The sequence below is a fragment of the Saimiri boliviensis genome, chromosome 3 (genome assembly GCF_048565385.1).
Source record: "Saimiri boliviensis isolate mSaiBol1 chromosome 3, mSaiBol1.pri, whole genome shotgun sequence".
Taxonomy (NCBI): Eukaryota; Metazoa; Chordata; class Mammalia; order Primates; family Cebidae; genus Saimiri; species Saimiri boliviensis.
Genome location: NC_133451.1, coordinates 7,791,658 through 7,819,657, shown reverse-complemented (window position 1 = coordinate 7,819,657; position 28,000 = coordinate 7,791,658). Strand labels below are relative to the sequence as shown.

Genomic DNA, 28,000 nt, shown 5'->3' with positions numbered 1-28,000 from the left:
AAATCATGGCAGAAGGAGAAGAACACACATCACGTGACCAGAGTAGGAGCAAGAGAGAAAGGGAAGGAGCTGCTACTTACAGCCCAATCTCATGAGAACTCCCTCACTATCTATCATGAGGAAAATACCAAGGAGGATGGTGCTAAACCATTCATGAGAAACCATCCCCATGAGCTAATCACCCCCCACCAGGCCCCACTTCCAACAGTAGGGACTGCAATTCCACATGATATTGTGGCAGGGACGCAGATACAAGCCATATCACAACTGTAGAGGAATAAAAAATGGAACTACCATGTGCTTCGACAATCCCACTTCTGACTATTAGTTTTTGATTTGATTTCAAAGAAATGAAATCAGTGCATCAAAGAGATATCTACACTCTGATGTTCACTGTGGCACTATTCACAACAACTGAGTTACAGAATCAGCCTCAGTTCTCCATCAACCGAGAAATGGATTTTTTTAAATGTGATATATGTACACAATGGAATACTTTTCAGCCAAAGGCAGGGTGGGGGTAAGTCCTGTCACTTGTGACAGGAGGGATGAACCTCAGGGGCATGATGCCAAGAGAAATAAGCCAGACACAGAAAGACAAATGCCATGTGATCTCACTCAAACGTGGGCGCTGAGAACACTGACCTCATAGAAATACAGTAGAATGGTGGGACCAGAGGCTGGTGGGAGGGGCTTGGTAGGCATTGACCCAAAGATATACAAAATTTCATTTAAACAAGAGATCTATTGTATTGAATACTTGAAAATTGTGAAAAGAGTAGACTTTACATGTTTTTAACCACAAAAATAATAAGTATTTTAAATAATGGATACGTTGATTAGTCTGATTTAATCATTCCACAATGTATACACATTCAAACACATCAAGTAGTACATCATAGGGGAGCATCACACACTGAGGTCTGCGGGGGGGGGGGAAGTAGGGGAGGGACAGCAGTGGGTGGGGAGTTGGGGAGGGATAACATGAGGAGAAATGCCAAATAGAGGTGATGGGGAGGAAGGCAGCAATCCACATTGCCATGTATGTACCTATGCAAAACTTTTGCATATTCTTCACATGTACCCCAGAACCTAAAACACAATAAAATATATATTTAAAAAAAGAAAAACATCTTAAATATAAAATAAATTTTTAAAATCAGAAAAAAAATATACGTATAAGTTTTGTCAACTTTAAAAAATAAATAAAAATTTAAAAATAATATGTATCAATTTACTCCTTCAAAAGTAGCACATGAGAATTCCTGTTTTCCTCATCCCCACTAATAGTTGGTATTATCAGGCTGTATTTTTTCCCCCTATTTGATGGGTGTAAAATTTTCTCACATTATTTTAGCAGGATTCCTACAAAGGTTCAACAGCCGTACGATTTATTCTTCCACATGGGGTAGTCCGTATCCTGCCCATTTCTCTCTCTCTTTCTTATTGATTTGTAGGCAATTTGGATAAATATAGTTGTGAATTAACACACGATTTTTCTAATTTCTGGTTTTCTTTTTCTTTTTTTTCCAGCTTTGCTTATTGTATCTTTCAAACATTTTTATCCTGTCTTTTTATGCTGTCTTCTCCGTGTTTTTCTTTCGTGGGTGCACTCTTTATGTCTCGTTTGAGGGTTTTTTCCTTCTCTTAATACACAAATATATTCTGTCTTGTGATCTTCTAAACATATGATAATATTGCTTTACTTATTGACTCTGTCATCACTCTCAAATTTATTTTTGTTTCTTGTATGAGAAAGAGATATGATAATTTTTTAAAGTGTATAGCCTATGGTCGTAATACCATTTATTGTGTTGTTTATTATATTCCCTCTGACTGGTCTTGTAGTCTCAGTAATTTACTGAATTTCTACGGGTCTGTTTCTGGGATCTCTTTTCTGTTTCACTGGTCATTTATTACCTTTGCATCAATGCCCCATTTTATTAATTTCTTTAACTTCATAAGGAATCTTGATACCTTACAGGGAAATTTCTCTCCCTCCCATTCATCTTTTCAAAATTTACTGATCTTTTACATTTGTTATAAATTTTAGAGTGCATCAAGATCCATCCTGTCGGGATGGCCACTGGATTCACAGAATTTATGTTAATTTGAGATTCATAAAGATGACTATCACTATAGCTGTAGAGGACATTTTTGATGTCCTTTAACAAACTTTCACAATTTTCTCCATGAAGTTTGTACACATATTTTCTTATAATTATTTCTAGATATCTTATAATTTTTCTGCTATTATAAATAAAAATAGGTTTCAATTGAATTTTCCAATTAGTTTTCAACGTTTTATGTAAATACCATCATTTATATTATAAAATATTAACTAAGTAATTAAATAAATCTATAAATGCGCATGTATGTATATGAATGATAAAACAGTGACCCATTGTATACATAGTACTCTACTTAAGAATAAAGTATTGCTGTTCATTTTAAAGTCCTTCTTTAAAATTATTGTTCTCCTCAATCCCATCCTCTTCCTCTGCTCCTCAGGTGGATTCTGTCCTGAAATTTGTTTTAATCACTCTCTTGAACTTCTTTAAAGTTTTAACACATATGTTTTTAGCCCCAAAATACATATTTTATGCTTTGCCTGTATGTTCTCTACATTCTGTATATCTTCTTCTGCTGCATGTATTGCCCTCACTTTATATACCTGAGATTCAGCCATATCATTCCATGTCATTGTAATGTATTATCATTATTGTTGTATGGCTCTACACCAATTTATATAGCTGCTCTATCACTGATGGGCATTGTGGTTGTTTCCAGCCATTTGCTATTATAAACATTCTTCCATGAGCATCCTTAGACATATTTGCTTGCCCACAGGTAAAATTATTCATCTGGGGTGCGTTTTAGGGTTAAAACTTGCTGGGGTATAGAATATGCACATTTTTTAATTTTCTAAGTAACAAGAAATTGTTTCCCCATGTAGCCGTGTTATTTGCAGTATGTCAGTGTCCTGGTTGCCTTGTGTCCTCGTTAATACTTAATATTATCAGATTTTAGATTTTTAAGCATGTTTGTAGCTGTAAAAGTATATTTAGTTGAAACTTCACATTTAAATCTAAAGCTAGGGATGCACTGTCCTAATCCACTCATTCTCCAATGTAGCATAAGAACTAAGTTAATAAAAGGAAAAACCTGTTGGAAAACCTTTTGTAAGTTGCAAAGTTCTCCATGTACTTAAGAAGTTGCCATCAACAGAAAATAAAGAGAACCTTGAGGCATCAGTGGACAGTGTTAGAGCACAGCTTCAGATTCTTCCCCCCCAGAGTGGAATACGTACAACTGCCCAGGCCAGAGGAAGGATGTGACAAAACCGTGAACACCTGTTCTGACTTAGGAATGCCCTGAGCTGGACTGAGGCAGCAGACGTGGCATCGGAATCAAGTGAATTAAGAAGCAGTGACTCTGGAGCAAGTTTCCTTGTCTTTCTCTGGTAGCCAGAAAATTATCAAAAAAATAAGTAGACTTTCATTTCAGGAACTTGATTGCGAACATTTTAGAAACACATATCCAGTGTCCAAATAATGCCTGGGATGCCTTCACCACGAAGGAACATAATCTAAGTGATGACTGCTGACTCGACTATTTTCCACATAATTGTATTAATTTTTTTTTCTTCTCTACCCCTTAATCGATGTCCGGGGAGTCCTTTCCTCTATCCTGTGTGTTCTTGATCTGACAACTTACAGAATTGAACATTCTGCAAATGCAGAAGGGAATTTTGCATTTTTAGCACTTTTGCAAATCAAGTAGGCTTAACTAAGGAGAATTGTTACAGCCTAATAATTCTCAGTTGGTTTAAATTGCCCCTGGATGTGAAGGTGCAATGCTGATTTCAGTAGTCAAAGGACATGAGCTGCCTTCCATTTTAATGTCTCACCCTGACCACTGTGCTGAGGATAAGCTGTGTCAGGACAAGGATGGTAACAGAGAGACCATCTAGGAAGCCACTGCAGTAATCTGGGGAAACATATTTGAGTGACCTTAGATCAGGTGGGCAGCTGGGGAAATACTAAGAATCGGTCACATTCTGGGTTATTTAGACATTAGAGAAGCAGGATTTCTGATGCCTTGGAAGTAGGCTCTGGGAGAAATAAAGGAGCCAGATTTCACACCATGCTTTTTGATGGAAGCACAAAGATGTTCTCTAAAGTCACAATGCATGAGATCCCAGAGAGCAAGAGCAGGCAGAGAAAGGGAAGGGAGCAAGGGCTGAGCCCTGATCACCCCAATGCTGAGAGGTCGTGGAAAGAGAGGAACTGGTAGCAGAGGTGAAAAAGAAGTAGCCAGTGGGGTGGGAAGAATCGGAGAGGTGGGGGCCTGGAGGCCAAGGGAGCAAAGTACATAGAAGGATAAGAGGAAGCCATCAGCTGGGGCAGGCTTGATGATGAGTAGGATGAACATACCAGGATGAAATAAAGACAAGAGAGAACTGTAGTCCAGAAAAGAGGATTGTTCCTTCTATCAATGATTCTGCAAAAGTTTCAGGGTACAAGTTACACTTGAGCAGCTGAAAGACTGTAGGGTTTCTGAGGGTGTGGGAGGTGGGAAGGCAGCCCAGCTTGTGATTAGACATGGAGGTATGCTACATTCAGAAAAGGAATTGCTGAAAGGTCTAGAGGAGTGGGCATGTGTATGGGTGTAGGGGGAAGATAGCAGTGGTAAGATCAGGGAAGGCCAAGGCCAGATGAGTGAGTTTTACAGGAGCCGCTGGTGGGCATCAAGCAGAGGAATATTGGAGGCAGATTTGCAGTGTAGGAAGATTGCTCCGGCTTGTGGGTGGAGGGCTGATTGGAGGGAGGGAGGGAGACCCCAGGGCATACAGCAGGGAGCTGTGGCTGTTGTCCAGGTGGGAGGCTAGAATAGGGGTTAATGTTCAACTGTGCCCTTATCTTGGAAAAGGGAGCGCATGGACTTTTGGACTGCAGGTACTCTCATCCAAAAGAAGCCTTGGACTCTTTAGCAACTACCGTGTTGACTTTTGATGGTAATCAGAGCTGATTAGAACTCTTATTTCTATCAGACCTTGTAAGTGCTTGAAATGCACCAGTTCATGTTATCTCCCAAATAAGCCTATGAAATTTTTCTTACTGCCATCCCCATTTCTCGGAGGAGAGAACTGAAGCACAAAGGTGCTAAGTAAGTCGTGCACCCACACATAGCTACGAAGCAGCAGAGCTGGAAGAGACCCCTGCACTCACCCCTTCCGTGGCTCTGCTTTGTTTCTTGAGGCGAGGCAAATCAGCTGAGGGAGGAGAACATAGGCCCTAAAGACCAACAAGCCCATGAGAAGCAGGTGCCCCTTCTGATGTGGAAGCCTCGGGGGAGAAGGACCAGTGACTGGCAGACCCTCACTTGGGACAAGAACAAATGGTAGGGTAAGACCCACCAGAGGACTGAGTCCCGAGCACAGACACAACCCGGTGCTTGTTCTGAGAAGCTTCTGAACTAGGGTTTAGTCAGAAAAAAACAAACGGAGAAGTCAAGAGATGCAGAGGAAATAGGGATAAGCAGCTGGCTGTGGAGAAAGCGGGAGAAGGAGTCCAGGGTGGTGGCCATGGGCTGGGACACGGAAGGAAGAGCAGCATCCTTGTTTTGTTACTGTTGTAACCCAAATCGAGGAGGCCCCTTGGGAAGTGACAGCCTCCAAACACGTCCAATCTTTCTGCCTAGAAAGGGATTCTTCTTTACATGATCCTGGTCATGCAACTAGTGATGGGATGGGATGTGTTGCCTGGCAGGCTTTATGGCAAGCGAAGCCATTTACACTTGGAGCCCTCTACATTTTCAGCTCCACTTCTTGACCTCCCCAGCCACACAGTGGCATCCAAACCATGCCATTCACCTCCCCTGGAAACCTCTGTGCCTGTGGCGATGCTATGGCTTCTGTCTCCACCCCTTTTCAGCTCAAAAAGCTCCCCATCCCCTTGCGAATCTTTGCCCAAATTGCAGATCCTTTAAGAAATCTTTCTGCCCCATCTTAGAATTACTTGCGTCTTCCTCTGCTCTCTTTCAGATTTTGCATTTGTTTCCCTCGGTAACCTAAAAAGAGAAATCCTTTACTTTTCATCCCAGTGTTTGTTGAGTTCACAGTAAGCACCTGGTAAATATTGAAGAAATGAACAAACAAATACACGTCGTTTGCAGGAATCTGGATGGAGCTGGGGGCTGTTATCTTTAGGAAACTAATACAGGAAGAGAAAATCAAATATTGGATGGTCTCATTTGTAAGTGGGACCTAAATAATAAGAACACACTAACACTTAGAGGGGAACAACAGACACAGGGGCCTATCGGAGGGTGGAGGGCAGGAGGAGGGAGAAGATCCAGAAAAATAACGTATAGATACCGGGATTAATACCTGGGCAGCAAAACAACCGGCAAGACGAACCCCCATGCCGTGAGTTTACCTATGTAACAGGCCGGGCGCGGCGGCTCGCACCCATCATCCCGGCACTCTGGGAAGCCAAGGCGGGTGGGCTGCTTGCAGGCAGGAGCTCGAGAGTTGACCTATGTAATAAACCTGCACAGCTACCCCTGGACTGGAAAGTTAAAAAATTGTTTTAAAACCACAAATAAACGTCTGAAATGCTTTAATTAGTTCTTCGTTCTTGTCTTCTTGTCTTCACTGGTTTGCTTTTACTGCCAGGAACTAGCAGAGGGTTAGCAGAGCCATGACATGACTGTGGCACTCGCCTGTTTGTCTGGAATCCCTTCACCACCAGGAGAAATCACGTAACCTTTGAACCCAAATGTGTTTCCTCCACTGGCAATCAGGGCTTATAGCCCCCATCCTGAAGCATCACTGTGAAGACTCGGTGTGCTAAGGAATGTGCGTGCTGGGTCCCATGCCACCATATTCAGTATCAGTCAGGAAGTGGTAGATGGTGGTGGTGGTGTTGATTCAAAAAGGAGTCAGTCTGCTGCATCATTTTCCTTTGTGAAGGGGTTACTTCTTGAAAGAGTGATTGTTGTAGGTCTAATTATGTCTCCCAAAAAGATATGCTGAATCTTAACCCTCTGTATCTGTTAATGTGACCTCATTTGGAAAGAAGGTCCTTGTAGATGTTATCAGATTAGGATGGGATTATACTGGATTAGAGTGGCTCCTCATTTAATAATTAGACTTTTTATAAGAGGAAAGAATTTTGAACACAGAGACAGACACAGGGAGAATACCAGATGTTGATGGGGGCAGAAACTGAAGGGATGCATCTAAAAGCCGAGGCATAGTGAAGATTGCCGCCAATGACCGGAAGCCAGGAAGAGATGAGGAAAATCCTGTCCTAAAATCGTCAGAGGGAGTGTATCCCCCATGACGCCTTGACTCCAGAACTTCTAGCCTCCAGGACTATGAGACAATACGTTTCTCTTCTTTCAAGCTATATAGTTTGTGGTCTCCTGCTACAGTAGCCCCAGAAACTAATAATTCTGTGGATTTGTGCTTCAAAATAGAAAATAAAAAACTTATAAATCATTCTCATACATCGTCTGAGAAGTTAGAGGCCTCTAGGATTAAGGGGGGAAAGCCCGGCCTGCATGTCGAGATGGGAGGAAAAGAAACCAAAAGACCCCAATATAATGTGTGAAATTCAGCAAAATCAGCAAATGAGATATTTTTTCAACAATCCAGTTTCTTCACTGAGATTTCGTTGTTGGGTTCATAAATTAATTTGACAAGCACATTTCACCTGCAGAGAGCCAAGGTGGCCACACTGGTAAGAGCATGGGCTTTGGGGTTCCACAGGCTTTGGATTCAATCCAGGCTTCCCCACTTAGCAGCCAGTGGCCTCAGGCAAGTTACTTAACCCACGTAAGCCTCAGCCTCCTTCCGTGTCCTTCTCTGGGTTTGCTGTGTGGAGTCAATAGCTGATATTTGTGATAAGTGCAACAGAGCATTGCCTGTGGGTATGGTGCAGTCTGCTCCTGGCATAGATCCCCAAAGGAACAATCTGTCCTCAACAGAAATCAGAGCATCCCCAACGCTTAAAGAGCAGACATTCACACATGTGGATGAAGCAAAGCCAGAGACACCTGAGCTTGACTGAAAGCAGGAGAAAGATGCATCATGCTTAGAGCAGGAGTTTCCAAGAGAAGTGTGAAAAAAAACCACACCTGTGACATCCTCCTTGGACAGATACAGCAGGACACGTGTGCTTCTCATTGTGAAGATAAGTTTTATTTGATTTTCATCACCTTTCAATGAAAGAGTGGATCCTGTTAGCACTACACAAAAAAACCTTGCAAATATACCTTAAGAGCATTAATTTCTTTTTAAATGAAAGAAAGTGAAGAAAGCTTGTTAGAAGAAGGTATAATAGAAGCTTGGTTAAATGTAAGCAGGTTTCTATCAAGAAAAACAGTACCGTTCCTCCACGAAACCAGTAATAAAAACATACTATTTTGCATGTTCTCAAGATAGTTGTTCATAAAAGAGAAGCTGGTTAGTCCTTTTCTTCTTTTTAGTAACCAAATCAACATGCTGTGTATTTAACCATGCTGGCAAGACGTGAGTCAAGGGAATGAGAAGCATACTGCTAACTCTGTGCTCAAAGGAATTTCCTGGGGAGGAATGCCAGCCCTGTTTTCCTGAAGGAAGAGAGACACACAACATTTTCGGATGCAACTAACACACGACCTGTGGAGATCGTGGCTTTGGCCCATTGAGTCTGGGTAGCTGACCTAACTTCAGTCCTCTTGGGTTCTTTCTCTGGTCTAGGCTGCCTTAGCGCTGACGATATGGCAGGACCGTAGTCGCTGGAATTGGGTAGTCCAAGGCGTTGCAGTCATCTGAAAGGAATACCAAATCCTGAAAAAGATGTGCAATGAGAGGAAAGTTACTGAAGATGGCCGTGGAGTCCATATACAACTATAGGGCTCTTGGTTATCCTCAAAGGCCATTCAGTTGTTCCCCTATGTGTGAAAACTTCCCATCCCATACTCTCCCCAAAAAAGAGCTAGTCACTTCTTACTTTACATTCCAATAGAACTTCATGGTTTTTAAAATTATTGTCACTTATGGAATTCATGCATCCATTCATATAGGAACAAAGAAATTATAACTTAAGAGCTAATTACTACAGTTTTCAGAGGTGCTTACTCTGTGCCAGACGTGGTGCTAGGAATTCCATATTTGGTCACCCTACTAGGCTTCTTAGGATCAAGGGAGTCACTGCAATGCCCACACAAGGTAAGGGTGTAATTATTATTATCCATCCAGCAGTCTCACGAGGTGGGACTATTATGTCTTCAGTTCAGGACTGAGGAAACTGTGCCTCGGAGGAGTGAAGGGGCACTGTTGTGATTTGAATATGGTCCCAAAAGTTTATGTATTGAAAACTTAATCCCTCTGCCTTTGTACATGAATTAATGTAGGCTCTGACTTAATGAATGGATTAGTGAGGGCTATACTCTTATGAATGGATTAATGTCATTACCTTGGGAGAGGGTTGCTTATTGTAGGAGTGGCTTTGTAAAGAAGGAAACTCTTTCTGGCTCTTACCCTCTTGCTGTGTGATGACCTCTGCCATGGTATGATACAGCAAGAAGGCCCTCACCAGATGCCAGCACCATGCTCCTAGACTTCCTTCCAGCCTCCTCCATAAGCTAAACAAACTTCTTTTTAAAAAATAAATTACCCAGCTTGTGGTATTTTGTTATAGCAGGAGAAACAGGTTAAGACAGGCACTCTTACTTGGGAAGCAGGGAGATACATCCAGACCCAAGCTTAGGGCTCTCTGATGCTGAAGTCTGTGCCCTGCAATCACATACCTCTACTTTCCACCTTTTAACTACTGCTGATTTTCTGTCCCTTTCCCCTCACTTACCAGAATTCTCTTATCAGAGCACACCTGAAGTCCCTCCTGCAGAGTCTCCTCTAACCTGCCCCATCTGGCTCCTGACAGAGTCTACCTATGTGGCTGGGGTGTGGTCCTGGGGTGTAGCCCCTGCATCAGTGTGCAGCTCATGGAGGAAAGGGGCCTTGTCCTGAACCCCATCACTGAACAAGGTGACCGTGGCTGAGGAAGGGCTCTGTGAACTGAAAGCATCTGCGAAACATCTCTCTGCTCCTCTTCCTTGTCTCCCTCTCCTCCCAACCCTCCTCTTTGAAAAGCTCAGAAAGTCTCGGCTGATAGCAAGTAGAAGATGGATTTTCAATGGCAACCACTTACTCTACTGCAGAACGAGTTCATGATGGTATACAGCTTCCGCGCTTTCTCCTTCAAGGAATCCACCTGGGCCACCTTCCGACACTGGGACGAGGCCACAAAGTCCCGCAGCTTGTCCAGCACACAGTAATTCTGGGAGTGGGGCAATGTGGAGGGGGGCTTGTGGGAGAAGTCAGTAGCCAGAGGACAGAGACTGAGCTGCATAAGATCTCTCCCTGACTCTGTGCCACACAGCCAGCAGCAGAGGTCCAGACCCAAGTCCCTCAGCCCCAGACCCCCCTCCCCCAGGGAGAGCCCTCTTACATGTATGTCCAGATACAGCCTAGGCAGGTATCTCACACACGGCTCCTGTGGAAAGGGATACAGGCTGCTGGGATGCCCACAGGGGCACACCTGGTCACTAAAGTTTCCCTGCCGGCTCTCTCCACAGCCAGACCTGCCCAGATCCCAGGGGCCTCCCTGATGCTGCGGCATGCGGGGTACTTTCTTGTGCATTATGTCACATCCTCCAGGAATGGGTGACTGCCTTCCAGAATTAGACTTTTAGGATGCAACCTTTATGTCATTTGCTATGAATTGGGGAGCTGTTTCATATGCACACCCATAAAGAAATATACATACATGTATATTCATAAAAGCAGTCCTATAACTGTAATATAGAAATAGTAATATATAATATAGTAATGTAAGTATATATACATAATGTATATGTGCATCTATAAAACAATTCTATAACTAGTTATACAACCGTTGCATAATTGCATGTAATTATAATGTATATAATTATATAAGTAAAATATATATAATTACATATATTAGTTACATAGGTGTTCTATAACTAACAATATAGGTTAGTTATTTAAATATAGTTTTATACATATAACTAGTTATATAGGTTACTTATTTATGTATAGCTATGTAACTAGTTAGTTATATATATCATGTATATAATATATAACTATATATAACTAGTTATATAGGTTAGTTATATAACACCTACATATGTTAAAGGTGTTTTATATATATATATGTATATATAAATATAACTAGCTAGTTATATAGGTGTTCTGTAACTATATAGTTGTATATAGTGTATAACATAGTGATACAGAAGGGCATATATATGCATACTTCTACATTTCTATATTGGGCTTCCGTATTTGTGCAGGACTGGAGGTCAAAAGCCCTCATCGTCTGCCCTCTCAGTCTTTCTTTCCCGTGTGGCCAGAGGCAAATGCCCCCTTTAGTTCTCAGTCGTGAAATTAGAAGATTAGAAGGCATAATCTTTCCACTTTCTTCCCGCTCTGCAGTCCAGAGCCTATGAATTTTTTAAACCTTTTAAAATCAGAATCCTTTAAAAGATAATTGCTTTCTACGTTTCATAAGAAACTTGTGGGTAAATTGTGGTGAAACTGTACAGTAAAGTGTTAAAAATTAAATGATTTGATGGTGTCATTAAAAACTGCTTGTGCTGTTTGATTCAAATTTTGTTAACACACACACATACGTATTTGAATATCTATGTGTAGACAGAAATCTGAAACACCACCCTTTGGAACACTATAGCAGCAGCTACCTCTAGGTGGTAGAAATATGAGCAAGATTTATTTTCTTCTTTGTACTTCCTACATTTTCCAGCTGTTCTACAAAGTACGACACCTTTATAACTAGGAAAAAAATACATGTTATTTAACTTTTAAAAAGAAAATACCAAGAAGGTGTTAGGATATTGTAAACCCCAACATCTAAGAAACATGTTTTGTTTGAAACATTTGCAAGTGATTAAAAGACACTTTAAAACTTTATCAAAGCTTTTAATGAAGTTTAATGCATTTTGTAATGGAGAAGCAGGCAGAGGCCTGGATTCCAGTCCCCAACAGCCCTCCTGGGACTTCCACTCTGTGACACCGTCTTGCTCTTAAGATCGTGCCTTCAGCGGCTGGCATCTTTGGAGTACTTGTTCCTGTAGGCTCGGCTCTGTGAGCTGTACCCTCTGTTCACGTCTGCCTCTGATTGTCAAAGCTACTCTAAAGGGAGTGGTGCTATTGTCATTCCATTTTACAGACAAGAAAACTGAGAGCCAGAGGCTGACAATTTGCTGGAATCCCTTAGCAGATGAAGCGGGGAGGCCAGCTCTGTGAGCCACCTTTTAGGACACACTGCTCATCGGGCTAACAAAAGGAATACACAAGCTTCATTCCTCCGTCCTCCTGACTCGGAGGACTCCATGGGGAGCTGTTCTTCCCCCCTCCTCCTTTTCTTTTCATTTTACAACAGATCTTCTGATATTTGCTAGTAAAAAAATTTATGATGTCTTTGATTGCTTTTTCTTTTTCTTTTTTTTTTTTTATATCATTATACTTTAAGTTATGGGATACGCATGCAGAACGTGCAGGTTTGTTACATAGGTATACACGTGCCATGGTCGTTTGCTGCACCCATCAACCCGTCAGTATCTACATTAGTATTGGTTTTTTTGAACATATTTCCTTTAAGAAAAGTAGTCTCTCTCTCTCTCTCACTCCCTCTCTCTCTCTCTCTCTCTCTCTCTCTCTCTCTCTGTCCTGGGCGGGCGGGGAACTCACCGAGGGCCCAGAGATCCGCAGGAGGAGCTGGAAGTCCTCGGTGACCTCCCGGCTCAGGGCCCGCAGGCGGGAGTAGCAGGTGGAGGGAGCAGGCCGCGCGGCGGGGACCCCCGCTAGGAGCAGCAGCAGCACAGGCAGCAGCCCAGGTGTCCTCATGGTGCCAGGTGCTGGTGCAGCCTCACCGCCCACCCTTTATGCAGGCTGGGGGTGGCCCAGGGCGGCTCCACGCCTCCACTTCCTGTGGGGCCAGCTCAGGCTGCCGTCCAGCCAGGATGGGAGAAGCAGCCAGCACAGAAATCCTTCCAGACACGGAAGCGCCAGGTTAAGAGGAGGGGCTGCCTGGGGTGGGGGGTGACAGAGGGTGGTTCTGCCTCCCCCACACTTTCAGCAACAAGTTTCTCTCTCTCCGGGGACTTTTCCTGAAATGGCAGGAGCAGCAGATGGAGAGGGGTGGGGAAGAGAACGGAGGCGGGAGGAGGCGAGGGTCGGAGGAGAGGAGCAGGCAGACAGGCCTGGGTTTGGACGGCACTGTTTGTCACAACGGATATAGTGCCAGGAGGGAAAGGGACTAGAGGGGGTCGACTGGGCATCATTCCCTCCAGGCAGCCTGCGGTGGCACAGGCTTGCGGGGCTGAAGGGCTGAGGACAGGACACCAGTGTCATCGCCCATCAGTCGCTAGCCAGGAAGTGAACCTCGGGCCAGGGCACCCCAGCCTCTGTGTCTCTCCATCTGGAGGAGCGGCTCACTCAGTGGCTGTATGTGTGGGGAGTGTGAGTATGAGCACGCTCTTCCCCCTCCAGCTCCCAGCCCAGGTCCCAGGAAGCCTTAGTTCTCAGGAAGCACGTCTGTCTCCCTCGGGGCTGCCCTCCCAAGACAGTGGCAGGTAAAGGTTTAGGCACTCCACTTAGCGCCCTGGGGAGCAAGGCAGGGTCACTCCCTTCTGGCTTTGACCTTGGGCAAATTCCTTGTGTTTCCTCCATCTCCTTATCTGTGAGATGAGGATGATAAGAGTGGCTCAAAAGGCCTTAGTGAGGAATCCCGGGACACAGCACCACTGAGCAAACCTCACGCCAGGCTCATTGTGTGTTTCCAAGTGATCGGAGCTGACAGCGAGCTCCATCTCCATTAAATCCAGCAAGTGTCTCTGTGAGGTAGGTGCCGCAGAAAATAGTCCCATTTTCCAGGTGGGAAAACTGAGGCTCAGAGAGTTCCAGCAACTTGCTGGAGGTCACAAAGCTGGAGGCACATGGAAGCAATAAGGAAGTGTCAAAAGAAAGAAGATTCTTCCTTCACACTGAGCGTGACCATAGGGAATGCCTCACAGCCAATGAAGTGAATGGGATTATTACCATTTCGCAGGTGAAGAAACCGAGGGCCTCAGGGGATACGAAGCTGGGAAGAACAGTGGAGCCCTGGAGCTATGTCTGGACCTTCCCTTCTTCAAAGCTTCCTCCAACAAGGGAGGAAAGGAGAGTGTCCTGGATGAGCTGCATATCCCCAGAACAAAACAACCAAGACACAGCCCACAGGGGTGGGTGAACTAGAGCGTGGCATCCTGCTTCTAGTTTATTGGGAGCAGGGCTGGACTGAGGATCAACCATGGGGATGAAGCCTGGTTCCAGCTTGTCCCCACTGTATTTGCCAGGAGAAATCCCTTCTGGAGCTGGCCTCCGTTACCTGTCCGTAAACAGGATAGCGTCACCCTGAGCATAGGTTCCTTCCAGTCCTGATGTCTTATTTATCTAGTTTCTGGTGGTAAAAGCCCTGGGCAGGGACTGTAAGCTGTGCCTTCCTGTTTTGTAGGTGAGAATACGTTCTCTAAACACCTCTACCAAGATGACACGGGGACCACCCTCTCAGCCAGGGCAGAACTGTGTGTGCTTGGAGGTGGCAAGCAGAGGCACAGATGTGTTTTCTTCCGGATAAAGAAGTCTCCACACTCCCTCCGTGGTAGTGCCGGGGCCTGGGCCTCCCTGCAGACTAGCTGGCCCCCGCTGGGGACTCTAGGTCTGCTTTGAAATGCGCCAGGGCTTCTGGATGTGATCATGGAATGGGCTTAAATTCAGAGCAGGAAAGAAAAACAAGCCCACGGACCAAACAAGTCCTGCACCTTTAGATCAAGGAGCCATTGCCGTGCTGGAAAACAGGAGCTGTCTGTGAGTCTGAAGTTAAGAAAAATGTGCTGTTGGGAGATTTGACCCTGTTCCACCCACAACACCATGTGCAGTTATTCCTGGGACTTGGGCAAATCAGCTGAGCTCAGAGCTGCAAGGAGGCATGCAGCCCTTCCCATTGAGCATGAGAATGAATCAGTGAGTGGCTATAGCTCTCAGCTGTCACTGGTACCAACTGAGACATGGTGGACGCTGGGACCCTGAGGAGTCACATTCAGTGGGGAGACAAGGAATGAGCCTGACGTGCGCTGCACCAGGCGCAAGGGAACCACCACTTCTAACTCCGCCAAGTCAGGAGTGGGATGATCAGGAAGCATCCCAGAGGAGAAGGTGCCTCGTGCTGATTCCCAGGGCAGAAGGAGACGAGGAAAAGAGTCTTCGCCGAGCCCAACATGCCCAAGTGTGCGTGCCAAGCCTAATGTGTGCAAGTGTGCACCCCGAGAATTCTCTCTGCTCTCTGCTCTCTGCCCCTCTCCAGGGTACCCCTGCATCCTCAGAATGATAGGTTGACTTCCCCTCTGGCATCTGTCTCTTTTAACGACCATGCCCTTCTCCAGGAGAGAGGGATGGTCTTCTTCATTGTTTGTCAGCACCCAGCACGCCGCCAGGTAGAGTGGATGATCCAGAAGGTGTGGCTGAGTGTTCTTCGTGGCTACTCGTGTTACTCAGAGATTAAGGCACAAGCCCACTAAGAAACTTACGCAGGACAGCCTGAAGTGATTCCCCATCAGGGGCTCCCATGAGACACTGCACTGGATACAGGCTGGCGGAGCCCCACATGTGTGTTCTGTTCTCAGATGTCTCCTGTACCACAAATCACCTGAATCCTCCCACCAGCTCTTTCTCTGCTCCCTGCTAAGGCTCCTTCAGCAGTTGGCTGCTCTGAATGCTAAAAACTGACGCAGGAATTTTCCCACAAATCAGGTAAGCCCTTGTCTCCCCAAAAGGTCTCTCCTGGTTTTCTTAATGTCGTAGATGGGGCATGGACCCCATCATGCCAGGAGAGCTGAATAGTCAGAGCTAACAAGCAGGTGAACATCTCTTAGGTAGATATCGGCCATTGTCTGTGGATGGATTCTTCATTGGCCAGATGTGTGTCTATCTATTCATCTAGAGGCTATGGTGTGCCAGGCACCGAGATGGGTGAAAAGACAGTGAATGACAGAGACAGAGTTTCCGTCCTCTTGGAGATTGATGAGGGCAATTGACACTCTTGGCAAGTGGTGTGACAACAGAAAGCCTGGTGTTTCTGGAGCCCCTAATCCGTCACTGGCAGTGGCTCCATCTCAGGTGAGAGCTGAAAGGTGAGGAATGCAGTGGGGAAGTAGGGTGGCCATGAAGGCACGTGTGTGTATATGTGTGTGTGTGTGTCTGTGTTTGTGTGTGTGTGTGTGTGTGTGTCTGTGAAAGACAGAGAGTGTTGGAAATAGATGCTCGGTGCCACAAAGAAAAATCAGCACTTGGAGGGTGGGACATCCAGCTTCAGAGCGGTAACCTTTGTTGCGCTAACGATGACAAAGAATTAAATATGGGTAACGTTGAGAAAGGCAAGAGGATTCTTATTCAGAACTGTTCCCAATGTCACATTGTGGAAAAGGAAGGCAAGCACAAAACTGGGCCTCATCTCCACGGTATCTTTGGGCGGAAGACAGGTCAGGCTTCTGGATTCACTTACACTGAAGCCAGTAAGAACAAAGGCATCGACACGGCGGTCGGCATGGTGAAGCTGAGCAAAGAGGCCAAGCACAGGCTGCAGCAGCTCTTCAAGGTGGCCTGTTTGCCATCCGCTGGGGTTTTATCCCTCTTGTGATTTACCTGGGATTTAAGAGAGTTGCCGATCCTGGAATGCCTGAACCAACTGTTTTGAGCCTACTTTGGGGATGAAGGATTATTTGGTCTTCTGAATTTAGAAGCAATTAGCAGACAGCATGGAAGAGGTGTGCTTGGCTCAGATACGAGATGGAACATCGTGGTCGCCAGTTGGATGGCACAAGGCTCCTCACAGATGAATCTGTAGCAGCGTGGAGCTTGTAATAACTTAGATAGAATGTATCAGAATGAATGTTTTTAACAATGTTAAAAAAAAAAAAAAAAGAACAAAGGCGTCATCTGGGGAGAGGATACACTGATGGAGTATTTGGAGAATCCCAAGAAGTATATCCCTGGAACAAAAATGATCTTTGTCAGCATTAAGAAGAAGAAAGGGAAGACTTAATAGCTTACCTCAAAAAAGCTACTAATGAGTAACAATTGGCCACTGCCTTATTTATTACGAAACAAATGTTTCATCACTTTTTAATGTGTACCATACTTTAATAGATCTCATACACCAGAATTTACATCATGAATGACTGGCAGAATATTTTCTTGGGTAGTCCTGATTTAAAACTAAGACTGGCTTGTGGTTAAATGAGTATGTTCAGTTTTTGGATTTTAATAGTAATTCCAATTTAGTAAATTCTATCACTGTTTACCCCTTCTGAAGATATGATTAGACCTCGTTAGTAATGTTAAACTATTCTCAAAGATGGTGAGTGCCATATTAAAACTTACTGGAGATTGGTTTTATATTTAGATTTATATAACTGATCATGTGAATATATTTAAATATGGGGGGAATTCCTTCACTGTCTCAGAACCAAGCAAGATTCACCTGTGTTTTGTGTTCATTTGCCTCTTAAAGGTAAGGGTTGAAGATAAATGGGTAGCAATGGTTATTTTATATTTTTGGCCTTAACTATGCCAATCTAATTAGAATTCCCTGTATTTAAAATGGTTCCTTTTACTTATTGAAAGGCATTTTGTGTGGTTTATGTGTAATATCAAAAATTATTTCACACTTCACACATTTTATAGATGATCTATAAGGTCACATGCTTTTAAAATAGTAGCCAATTAAACTTCACTCTTGAATTCTTTACAATCTAAGTCAAACTAAGTTATAATTTAGGATTGTCTTTAAACAGCCATTCAGAAACCAAACTGTACAACTGCTGTGTATTTGTGATTGGGAATGGTGCTTTTGCCAACTTAAAAGGATTAAAGTAGAGGAGATATACACAAATTTAAAAAAAGAAAAAACGAAAAATCAGCACTGAGACATAGGATCTTTCGGCAATGCAATTTTTACTTCCTGGACTCCAGGAAGGGTCCCCTCACTAGCCATCATGCTGCAAGAGTACAATGAACAAAGGAAAACATAAAACAATGAACAAAGGAAAAATAAAAAAGATTTATCCCTTATGCATTTGGGGTCGTACTTACTGCTGTGTTTGATCTCTGTTGGCTGGTGCCATACCTCACAATCTAAACTAAGACCCGATTGCCTAACAACTTAAACCTTTTCTAAACAGGTAAGAGCAATGGACAACTGGGACATGCCTGTGAGCACGTCCAGCAGCACAGATATCTTGGTTAAAGTACAAGGACGTAGAATGTACTACGTGCCTGTAAGCATGGCATGTCTAAACACCTACATAGGATAGGGCTTCACAAAGTTATTAGCACACTTATTCTTTAACAAAAAAGGAAACTTTAAAAAGGTACTTTTCTACTTCCCACAGAGAGTGAGACAGATTGTAAGATGCTGTGCTGCTGGCTCTAAGATGGAAGAAGACGCCCATAGCCAAGGAATTCAGAAGGCCTCTAGAAGCAGAGAATGTAAACAAAGATTTCTGCCCAGGGCCTCCAAAAGGGCTCAGGGAGACCCCATCTGACCCCAGCAAGACCCCTTCTGATCTCAGCACTGGAAGATCATAAATTCATGGAGCTTGGAGCCCCTCGGTGTGTGATGATTTGTTACAGCAGCCACGGGAAACAGGCACACCGTGTCTCTGGGGTTCAGCAGAGTAACAGAAATTAAGGAGGGAACCGAGAAATTATCCGTATCTACCTCCCTGCTGCTTACGAGTCCTTGTCCAGAGTCTGCTTGCATACCTCCCTGGATGGGGAGCTCTTTGCCTCTTACAACTGCCCCCCAGTCTCTGGGCAGCTCCAAATTCTTCCGAGGGTGGAGCTGAGATGTGATGACACCCCGGTGCAGGCCTTCAAATCCTGCACCTCCTTAACACAGAACAGCAATGTGGTGATGTTAAGACCATTCTCATTCTTCAATGTCTCTGTCTCCACTCCTCCCCGCCCCTCCAAATAGAGTCAACTCTCTTTCGGCGAGCTGACCATCCCCACTCCTTGATCGCTCTTTAATGAGAAGTGGCCTCAAGAACCCTGCAACTGCATCACAATGAATGCCTCTCTGCCTAGTGCGCTTTCTCCTCCCTGTGCCCATTTCTAAAGCAGAAATTCAATCTTGCCCCTCTTTGTTGCAAAGTCTCCCTGGCTCCCAGACACAAACCCTGCTGTGTGTCAATGACTCTTACACTATGTGGGACCCAGACTGGAACATAACCCTTCCTGGGAGATCTGGTCAGAATGACGCAGTCACCTTGTTTTGAGCCTTTCGTATATCAGTTAGGGCTGTAGGTTACATGGTACAGAAATGTCAGCATAAGACACCAAAGTCTGGGTTTTCTGGAAGTTCAGTTTGAACATAGAGAGGGAGTGTAGGGCTCAGGAATGGTTTGATACAGGAACTCACGGAGTTATCAAGAAATTGTCTCTTTCTTTTTCTCTGTTCTATATTGTGATAGTGTTTTGATGTGTCATCTTGACTAGGCTACCATCCGCAGTTATTCTAACACTAATCCAGATGTTACTGTGATGGTATTTGTAGGTGTAATTAGAGTCCTTATGCAATAAGCTCTATATAAGGGACATTGTTTTAGATAGACTGGGTGGGCCTGATTTAATCAGCTGGAAGGTCTTAAGAGCAGAGTCAAGGCTTCCCCAAACAAGAGAGTTCTGCCTGTGGAGTAGCTTGGCCTGTTCTGGTGACTTCCATCTTCACTTCCTGAAAGCCTACCCTACAATTTTGTACTTTCTTGGCCAATGTCCACAAACACACAGAGCAATTCCTTTCAATAAGTCTCTTAATGTCTTTCTGCCACTGGTCATGCTTCTTGGGATGAACTCTACCTGACACATCTACCATTAACTCCATCCCAAAGTCAGACCCCATCTTGAGAGGCAGGGTCTCCCTTGTGACCACTGAAGAAAGTCCTGAGCTTTCTGTTAGAAGCAAACCCTGCCCATGCCTTGTCCAAGCCTCCTCAGGCCCCAGATTTAAGGGCAGGCGGGCCAGGCTTCACATGCCAGCACCATGCTCTGCCTTGGCCTTCCTCTGGTCATAAGTGCCTGCTCTGCCCACCTTAGGGCAAGCTAGAGTTTTGGGGACTCTTAATGTCCCCCAGAAGTAGCCCTCAATCAGTGAGTCATGAAAGTTGGGAAGAGTCTGGCTTCTGGTTAAAAACCTATGTGTCATCCATGGCCAGTTACAACAGCTTTACCCAGCAGGCCCCCAAGGGGATTGGGGGAGCCGCTCTCCTGACCCCAGGCTTGAGACACAGCTAGAGCTTTGCATGCAATCTCTGAAGGGAGTTGCTATAAAACACTCAGGCTACCAGGCTAGCCAAACCCTTTCCCTGTTTGCCTGGAACCTTTATTCGTGGGTCTTTTTATCTGAGGACTTGGGCCAGGTCCCCCTCAGGTGCCTCTGCAGAGACCTCCAAGTCGAGGAGTGGGGAATCCTTGACCCCACCTCCCCCACTTTGACTCAGGACCCAGCACTTTCCTACTTTGAGTCCTTTCCTCGCCTCCCCCTCCCCCAGGGTACATAGACCAGCAGGAACCTTTCATTGGGCCTCCCTCAACAGTGAGACGACCCCACCTCCGCATCTGTGCTGGCCCACTTGATCCCCCATAGTGATGTGAGGATGTGAGGATGCATCAGTCCAGGGGGCGGGGAGATGGAACGGGGAGTTGGGCTTCCTCTGGTTTGGCTTCTTCAGACCATTGCAGTGAGTGACCAAATACTTAACTCTCATTTTTGGCTATTGCTTTAACTTGGCTGTTCAGACACCTGTGGCTCAGCTCTGTTTCAGTTCAGCTGAGCTCCTGACTCATTGCCTACTCCTTTGCTCTGTTGGTGGGAAAGCTCTGAGGTGAGATCTATAGGGTCTTCCAAAGTTCCCAGCAGGATCGAGCTCCAGGGATCCATGGTGAGGACTCACTTGATGGCACTCCATGGATGTATTGGCTTTCTGCCCTTCTCTGTCTCATATTCTCACTTCTCTACAAGTGTTTCCTAGGCTCACTCTCGAAGAAACCTCTTCCAATCAAATCCTTGTCTAAGAGTTAGCTTTTGGGGAAACCCAAACTGAGACTATGGTACTGGCCCAACAGAGGAGTCCCCCCTAAACTATGGCAAGACCAATGTGTTGTACAGACCTGAGCATAGAAAGTCAACACCAAGACAAAAGTATGCCAGATTGCAGGGTCTTTATTGCAGGCGGCCGTGAAGGACTCGCTTCTCTCCAACCCATGGCCCCAAAAGGAGGGTGTTAAGACCTTTTATGCCTGTAAAATACCTTGGGGGTGAGGGTGAGGGCCGGGGGTGGGGGGTGAGGAGCTTTAGACATTCCGAGGGCCAGTGGATTTCATAAATCACCTCCTGGGTGGAGATGAGGGTGAGGGGCTCCGGACATTCCAAGGGCCAGGGGACTTTGGACATTCTGATTGTTACTTAAGTGGTTCACAGAAGTCAAGATAGGTGTTAGTTTACACACTGCCTGGGTAGGGTGGAAATTACAAACCTTAGTTACTTATTACAAGTTGCAGGGGCCAAGATGGCGTGGGTTTGGACTGCTTGCGTGTCACATTAGGGTTACAGAGAGCAGTTTCAACAGAAAGCTGAGGTATGGTTGAGGTGTGCAGTTTTATGGGGCTTTTACCATGTCACAAATGCGATCACCTACACTGGCCTAGTCCACTAATGGGCCATGAGGGTAAGACGCCCTGGGATGGCGTAAGTGAGGTGGAAGGAGAGACACCATCCCAATGTCAAGTACGCTCACCTTGCTCTAACATAGCCCAGGATGGTCCAGGATGCCACGTCCCATGACTGACATCTCTCTTAAGCTGCCTCCCTTCCAGGCCTCCACAACTCCCCCCCAATGCAGACTTACTTATCCCAGCAGCAGACATAAACAGGATGAGAAGCTCTGTCTGGCAGATACCAAATGTCAGCTTTCTATTGCTTAACTACATTCTGTTTCTTCTTGTGATCTAGTATTTTTTAGGATCTGAAACTTTCTAAAATCATTTCAGGAGAAAGAGCATTTGACCCTTTCCTGCTAGCTGTTCAGACAAGCCTATTTCAATAAGTAATACAGGTAACCAGGGAAATATTCTTGATTTTTAGCCCTGAGGGGTTATGGGATGTTCCCTAATTGTATTAGTCCATTCTCATGATGCTATGAAAACATATCCAAGACTGGGTAATTTATAAAGAAAAGAGGTTTAATTGATTCACGGTTCTGCAAGGCTGGGGAGGCCTCAGGAAACTTACAATCATGGCAGAAGGCATCTCTTAGCAGAGTGGCAGGAGAGAGAATAAGAATTGAGCGAAGGAGGAAACCCCTCATAAAACCATCAGATCTTGTGAGAACTCACTCGCTGTCATGAGAACAGTATGGAGGAAATCGCCCCCATGATTCAGTTATCTCCACCTGTTCATGCCCTTGACACGTGAGGATTATTACAATTCAAGGTGAGATTTGGGTGGAGACAGAGAGCCAAACCGTATCACCAGTGAATTTAAGAAACAGCAACCTGCTGTTGGCTCTGGCCTCTTGTGACATGGCTGGAACACAGACTGTCACCTCTCCTGCCTGCTCCCTGTGTTCCCATCCTGCGCCTACTTGTGATGAGAACCCAGGCTGAAATGGACATCACCAATCTCAGATGCCCTCTATTGCCCAACCTGCAGCCAGCAGCTGTCTTTGACAAGGATTAGAAGAGTCCAGCAGCAGTGTCCATTGTTTTCTAAGAAAACGTTACACTAGACCACACGAGGTGTCTGAGTGCTAAGGCAAGAGAGCAGCATTGGAGACATCAATGCTTGCAAGAAGCTACTTCTTGTCCTTCACTTCTGCCTGCATTTGAGGTCAGGAGCCACTAATCAAGCAGTGACAGCCAGAAGGTGTTGGGGTTGGGATAGATGGAGGGCCTGGCCGGACATGCCTCTGGCACTCCTGTTGATATTGGTATTCCTTTGGTTAAAACAACACATCTTCCCCTGTTTATGTGCTGTGTTTTTGAGCTTGTTACTTTTGCTCTTGGCAAACCCAGTGGAAAGTTGGCCCACACGGCCCAGAGTGAAGGAATGAAGACAAACACCAAGGCTGGGCTTTGCTTTTGGGCAGAGATTATGAAAAGCAATTCATGTTTTAGAAGAGAGATTCCTTCATAAGGCCCCAAAACATGGATTTGAACTTTAATGAGAAACAGCAGGCAGGAGGAGCTGTGTCCCAAACATCCCCCCAGGCCTGGTACACAGAAAGGACTCAGAGAAAGTCCTTCAAGAAAAGTCCCAGCTTGTCCTAGGAGAAAGACCACGGCTTTGAAGTAATACAGACCTCAGTTTAGCTCTCACTTCCATTACTATGCAGCCGTGCAAATGTGGCCCTCACTCATCTTCCTCTGATGTGGGGTTTATAACACTTTTTGCACAGTTTTTATCAAGAGGAAATAAATATGAGAATCTGGAATGACTGTGGTTTTTGTTTTCTTTCTTTCTGGTTATCAACCGTGTTCCTTAATCCCATCCTGGTCCAAATCCTCCCTCCTGCTGCAGGAATGATGATGGGCACATGGCTCAGGAGGGACTAATCAATGTCTCTACCTGGGGTTGAAAGTTGCACACAGGATAAGAGATGCCTTCTCATGCTGCTACTATGGTTATGCTGTGGTTGCCAGTAGTTAAGTATTCTGCCCAGGAGTAGGCAAGACTAGGTGGTACACAAGCAGAGCTGGGAAGTGGGTGGAAGAAGAGGATCTGAAGGGGCTGCATCCTGCTTCCAGACCCAGAGGCCAAGATCTGTGTCTCCTCCTCGGACATCATCAGCTGGCCTGTGGTCATTTCTGGCTACAGAGCAAATGCAGTTCCTTCGGCTTGAGCTGATTTCAGTGAGGTTTCTTTCTGTCCTTCGCCAATGAAAGAGTTTGACGAATACAGCACCCAGGAGAGTGCTTGGCACGGAGCTGGAATTCTCACAGCAGTTACTTTGCTTTTAGAGACAGGGCCTCCCTCTGTCACCCAGGCTGGAGTGCAGTGGTGTGATCTTAGCTCACTGCAGACTCAACCTCCTGGGCCCAAGCCATCCTCTCGCCTCAGGAGGATCTGGGAATACAGGAGTAGCTGGTAGTAAGTTAGCTGACCATGTCCAGCTAATTTAGCATGGTGGCAGGAGAGACAATAAGAACTGAGTGAAGGGGGAAACTCCGTATAAAATTATCGGATCTTGTGAGCACTCACTCACTATCAATGAGAACAGTATGGGGGAAACCATCCCATGATTCCATTATCTCTACCTGTTCATGCCCTTGACACGTGGGGGTTATAACAATTCAAGTTGAGATGTGGGTGAGGCTGGAATGCAGTGGTGTGATCTTAGCTCACGGCAGCCTCAACCTCCTGGGCTTAAGCCACCCTCTTGCTTCAGGAGGATCTGGGACTACAAGAGTAGCTGGGACTACAGGTGCTGACCACCTGTTATTTTTCTTGGATGATTTTCTATTTGCACAAATCCTCAGTGCTGGTCATCAAATATGTTCAGTCCTCTCTCTCCTGGACCCCAGCCAAGATTGAGCTTCCCTGTCCCCTTGAAGTTCATACAGCCACATAGGTTATTTTATACAAATTAATGTCAGAGAAAGTGATGGGCTTACTTTTAGGCAGCAGCTGTAAGAGCCTGTGCTTGCTTTTCTACATGCTCTATGATGCTATTGCTTTCTCTATGCCATGGGACCACCCAAGTTGGAAAGATGGTGGATGCTCTATCGGCCTCAAACTGGTGGAGAAGACCCAGAGTGATGCCAAGAGCAAAAATAACAAAAAGTTTGCCAAGAGCGAAAGTAACAAAAAGTCTACACCAACCCCAACACCTCCTGGCTGTCACTGCTTAATTAGTGGCTCCTGACTTCAAATGCAAGCAGAAGTGAGGGGACAAGAGGTAGCCCCTGTGGTGAGGACTGGGAGTTGTTTGTTACAGCAGTGTAATCTAGCCCATCCTGACTGTGGCAGGCAAAATTCTAGAATGACCTCTGTACTAGGTCATTCTTATACTACTATAAAGAAATACATGAGACTAGGTAATTTATAAAGAAAAGAGGCTTAATTGACTCATGGTTCTGCAAGCTATACAGGAAGCATGATGCTGGCATCTGCTCAGCTTCTGGGGAGGCCTCAGGAAACTTACAGTCAGGGTGGAAGGTAAAGGGGAAGCCAGCACTTCACATGGTTGGAAAGAGAGGTGGGAGGTGCCACATACCTTTAAACAACCAGCTCTCAGAAGAACTCACTATCATGATGACAACATCAAGGGGGATGGTGCTAAATCACTCAGGAGAAACCATCCCCATGATTCAATCATCTTCCACCAGTCTCCACCTCCAACACTGAGGATTACAATTGAACATGAGATTTGGGTGGGGACATAGATCCTAACCATATCACCCCCAATGACCCTTGCAGAACCTTCTCCGCTGAGTGTGGGTGAAGCCTGTGAATAGGATGAGATCTCTCCTGTGGGTAGGTTAGTTACATGGCAAAGGGATCTTGCAGTTGTAATAAAGGTCACTTTGAAATAATCAAAAGAGAGATAAGCTAGGTAATCCTAATGCAATCACATGAACCCTTTAAAAACAGTAAGTTTTGCAGGCTGGTAGCAGATGAGGGAGCCAGAGAAATTCCAGGTGTGGAACAGATTCAGCACAGTGTTGCTGGCTTGCAGGTGGAGGGAAACACAAGAGAAGGGATATTCACGGCCCGTAGAAGCAGACAGTGGCCCCTGGTTCACACAAGCAAGTAAGTGGGAACCTGAGACCTATGGCTATAAGCAAAGGGACTCTGTTAACAATCCAACACAACCAGGAAAGGTCTGTTAACAATCCCACACACCCTGGAAGCAGGTCCTCCCCAATGGCTCCTGCTGATGAGCCCAGGGGCCTTGTTAGAGCCAGAGCAGGCAACCCAGCAGACTCCACTCAGATGCCCATCTCCAGAGCTGCAAGCTGATAAATGGTGTTGTCTAAGCCTTTAAGTTGGTGGTCATTTGTCACATTTGTTACGTAGACCAATGCATTATTATTTGAGGTTACTCACTGACTAACCTCAAATAGCTTGATGATTTTTCAAGCTAGTAACACATGTGCCATATTACCCATGCTGCCTTCTAAGGATGTGTCAATTTCTGCATCAGATTTGGGAATTCCTGATAGCAGGAGCTGGGCTGGTCATCTCCGGATCCCCCAGGCCTAGCATGGATACTGAATGGAGTGCTTTTAGAAGATGTGAGTGGCACCTGACAACATTGTGAAGCTGATGAAACTTTTCTGCCACGCTGTCATATCCTGGCATGATGGTCTGGGTTCCTGGAAAGGAACAATAGATAATGTGGATACAGTGTGAGCTGGGCATCTAGTGCTTTTCCTGGGGCATTAGACACTTTAATCCTAATAAAAACCTTACAAGGTAGGAGTTGGTATTATCACAGGCCCACTTCACAGAAGAGGAACAAGAGGATGAGAAGTTAAGTAACTTGCTCAAAGTCATACCATTAATTCATAGTGGAGCCCAGGTTCGAACCTAGACAGCCGGGTTCAGTCTGTGTTCCTAACCATCACATCATCCTGCCACTTAAGATGAGGTTGTATTCACTGAAGGGTGGAGAGAAGGCAAGAAGGAAAAAAGTAATTTACACGAATGCTAACAAGCAGTGTATATTAGGTTCTTCTGAGAAACAGAACGTGTGCATGTATACACACGTGTGCATGCACACACACACACCTATACATATTTACAGAGAGAGAGGTAAGGCTGACTTTAAATAATTGAGTCACGTGATTGTGGGAGCTCAGCAAATCCAAATTTTGTGGGGCGGGCTGACAGGCTGGAGACCCAAGGGAGAGGTGATATTGAAGCTCTAGTCCAAAGGTCATCCAGAGGCCGAATTATCTTGCTCTCGGTGGGTCTCAGAGTTTTTCTGGGCCTTCAACTGATTGGATGAGACTCACCCACATTATGGAGTGTCATCTGCTTTACTTAAAATCTACTGATTCAAATATTCATCTCATAAACACCTTCACAGAAACATCTTGAATAATGCTTGACCAAATATCTGAGTACTGTGACCAAGTCAAGTTGACACATGAAATTAACCATCACACTGTAGGACTCTGGGCAAGTCCCTCACTTACCTTTGAACTTTTCTTTTCTTGGAAAATGACAGTGACTTTGTTTACAGAGTTTGAGACCAGCCTGGACAACACAGTAAGACATTGTCTCTATTAAAATGAAACAAAACAAAACTTAGCAGGGTTATGGTGGCACATGCCTGTGATCCTAGCTACTGGGGATGCCAAGGCAGGAGGATCACTTGAACCCAAGAGGTCAAGGCTATAGTGAGCAGTGATCATATCACTGCACTCCAGTCTAGGAGACCCAGTCTTAAAAACAAACAACAAAAAAAGATAAAAATATAAAGATGTTTGGGGTCTGTTCTCCATTATAAATATAGTGGTTCGTTGCTTTTAAGGGACCAGTTGTGAGATTGCTAAGTCCTCTTTGTGCAAGGACATATGAAGCTGCCTGCTGCGGTGGCCCAAGTGTGGGGTCATGGGCAGGGGCCCATCTGGTGCCTCCACTTAGCAGGCCTGCAATGTTGAGAAGGTGCTTGACACCAGGGCCTCAGTACCCTCCACAGACCCCTCACCCAGCTGTGGGTGTGAGGATTTCAGTGGAGGCCCAGTGTCAGACAGAGGGCGCTGCTCACTCAAGGCTGGTCGTTCCTCCCAGATCTGTGTCTCTAGAGCACTTAGAAAATTCCCCAACTGGTAGTAGATACCACCTTTTATTACAGCTTGTAA

General features: G+C 45.2%; 1 protein-coding gene and 1 pseudogene across 1 annotated transcript; one reads left to right on the top strand and one right to left on the bottom strand.

Annotated features, from left to right (window-relative positions):
• Positions 1–8,187: 8,187 nt before the first annotated feature.
• CYTL1 (cytokine like 1) lies at positions 8,188–13,077 on the bottom strand. Its single transcript, XM_003934669.4, has 4 exons — positions 12,785–13,077; positions 10,503–10,547; positions 10,203–10,331; positions 8,188–8,839 (listed from the first exon to the last, which is right to left on the bottom strand). Exons 1-4 carry the CDS (start codon positions 12,938–12,940, stop codon positions 8,756–8,758), a joined length of 414 nt encoding a protein of 137 aa, XP_003934718.1. The 5' UTR covers positions 12,941–13,077; the 3' UTR covers positions 8,188–8,755.
• Positions 13,078–16,661: 3,584 nt separating this feature from the next.
• On the top strand, positions 16,662–16,884 carry LOC120363609 (mitochondrial import receptor subunit TOM7 homolog; annotated as a pseudogene).
• Positions 16,885–28,000: the final 11,116 nt, after the last annotated feature.

What these genes read in the sequence shown, in the direction of transcription:
- CYTL1 (XM_003934669.4), bottom strand. Translation starts at nt 12,940, where the DNA reads ATGAGGACACCTGGGCTGCTGCCTGTGCTGCTGCTGCTCCTAGCGGGG. An exon ending in GGCTGTATCTGGACATACAT is followed by an intron (nt 10,332 to 10,502) that starts GTAAGAGGGCTC and finishes CCCCACTCCCAG; the next exon opens with AATTACTGTGTGCTGGACAA. An exon ending in TGAACTCGTTCTGCAGTAGA is followed by an intron (nt 8,840 to 10,202) that starts GTAAGTGGTTGC and finishes CATCTTTTTCAG; the next exon opens with GATTTGGTATTCCTTTCAGA.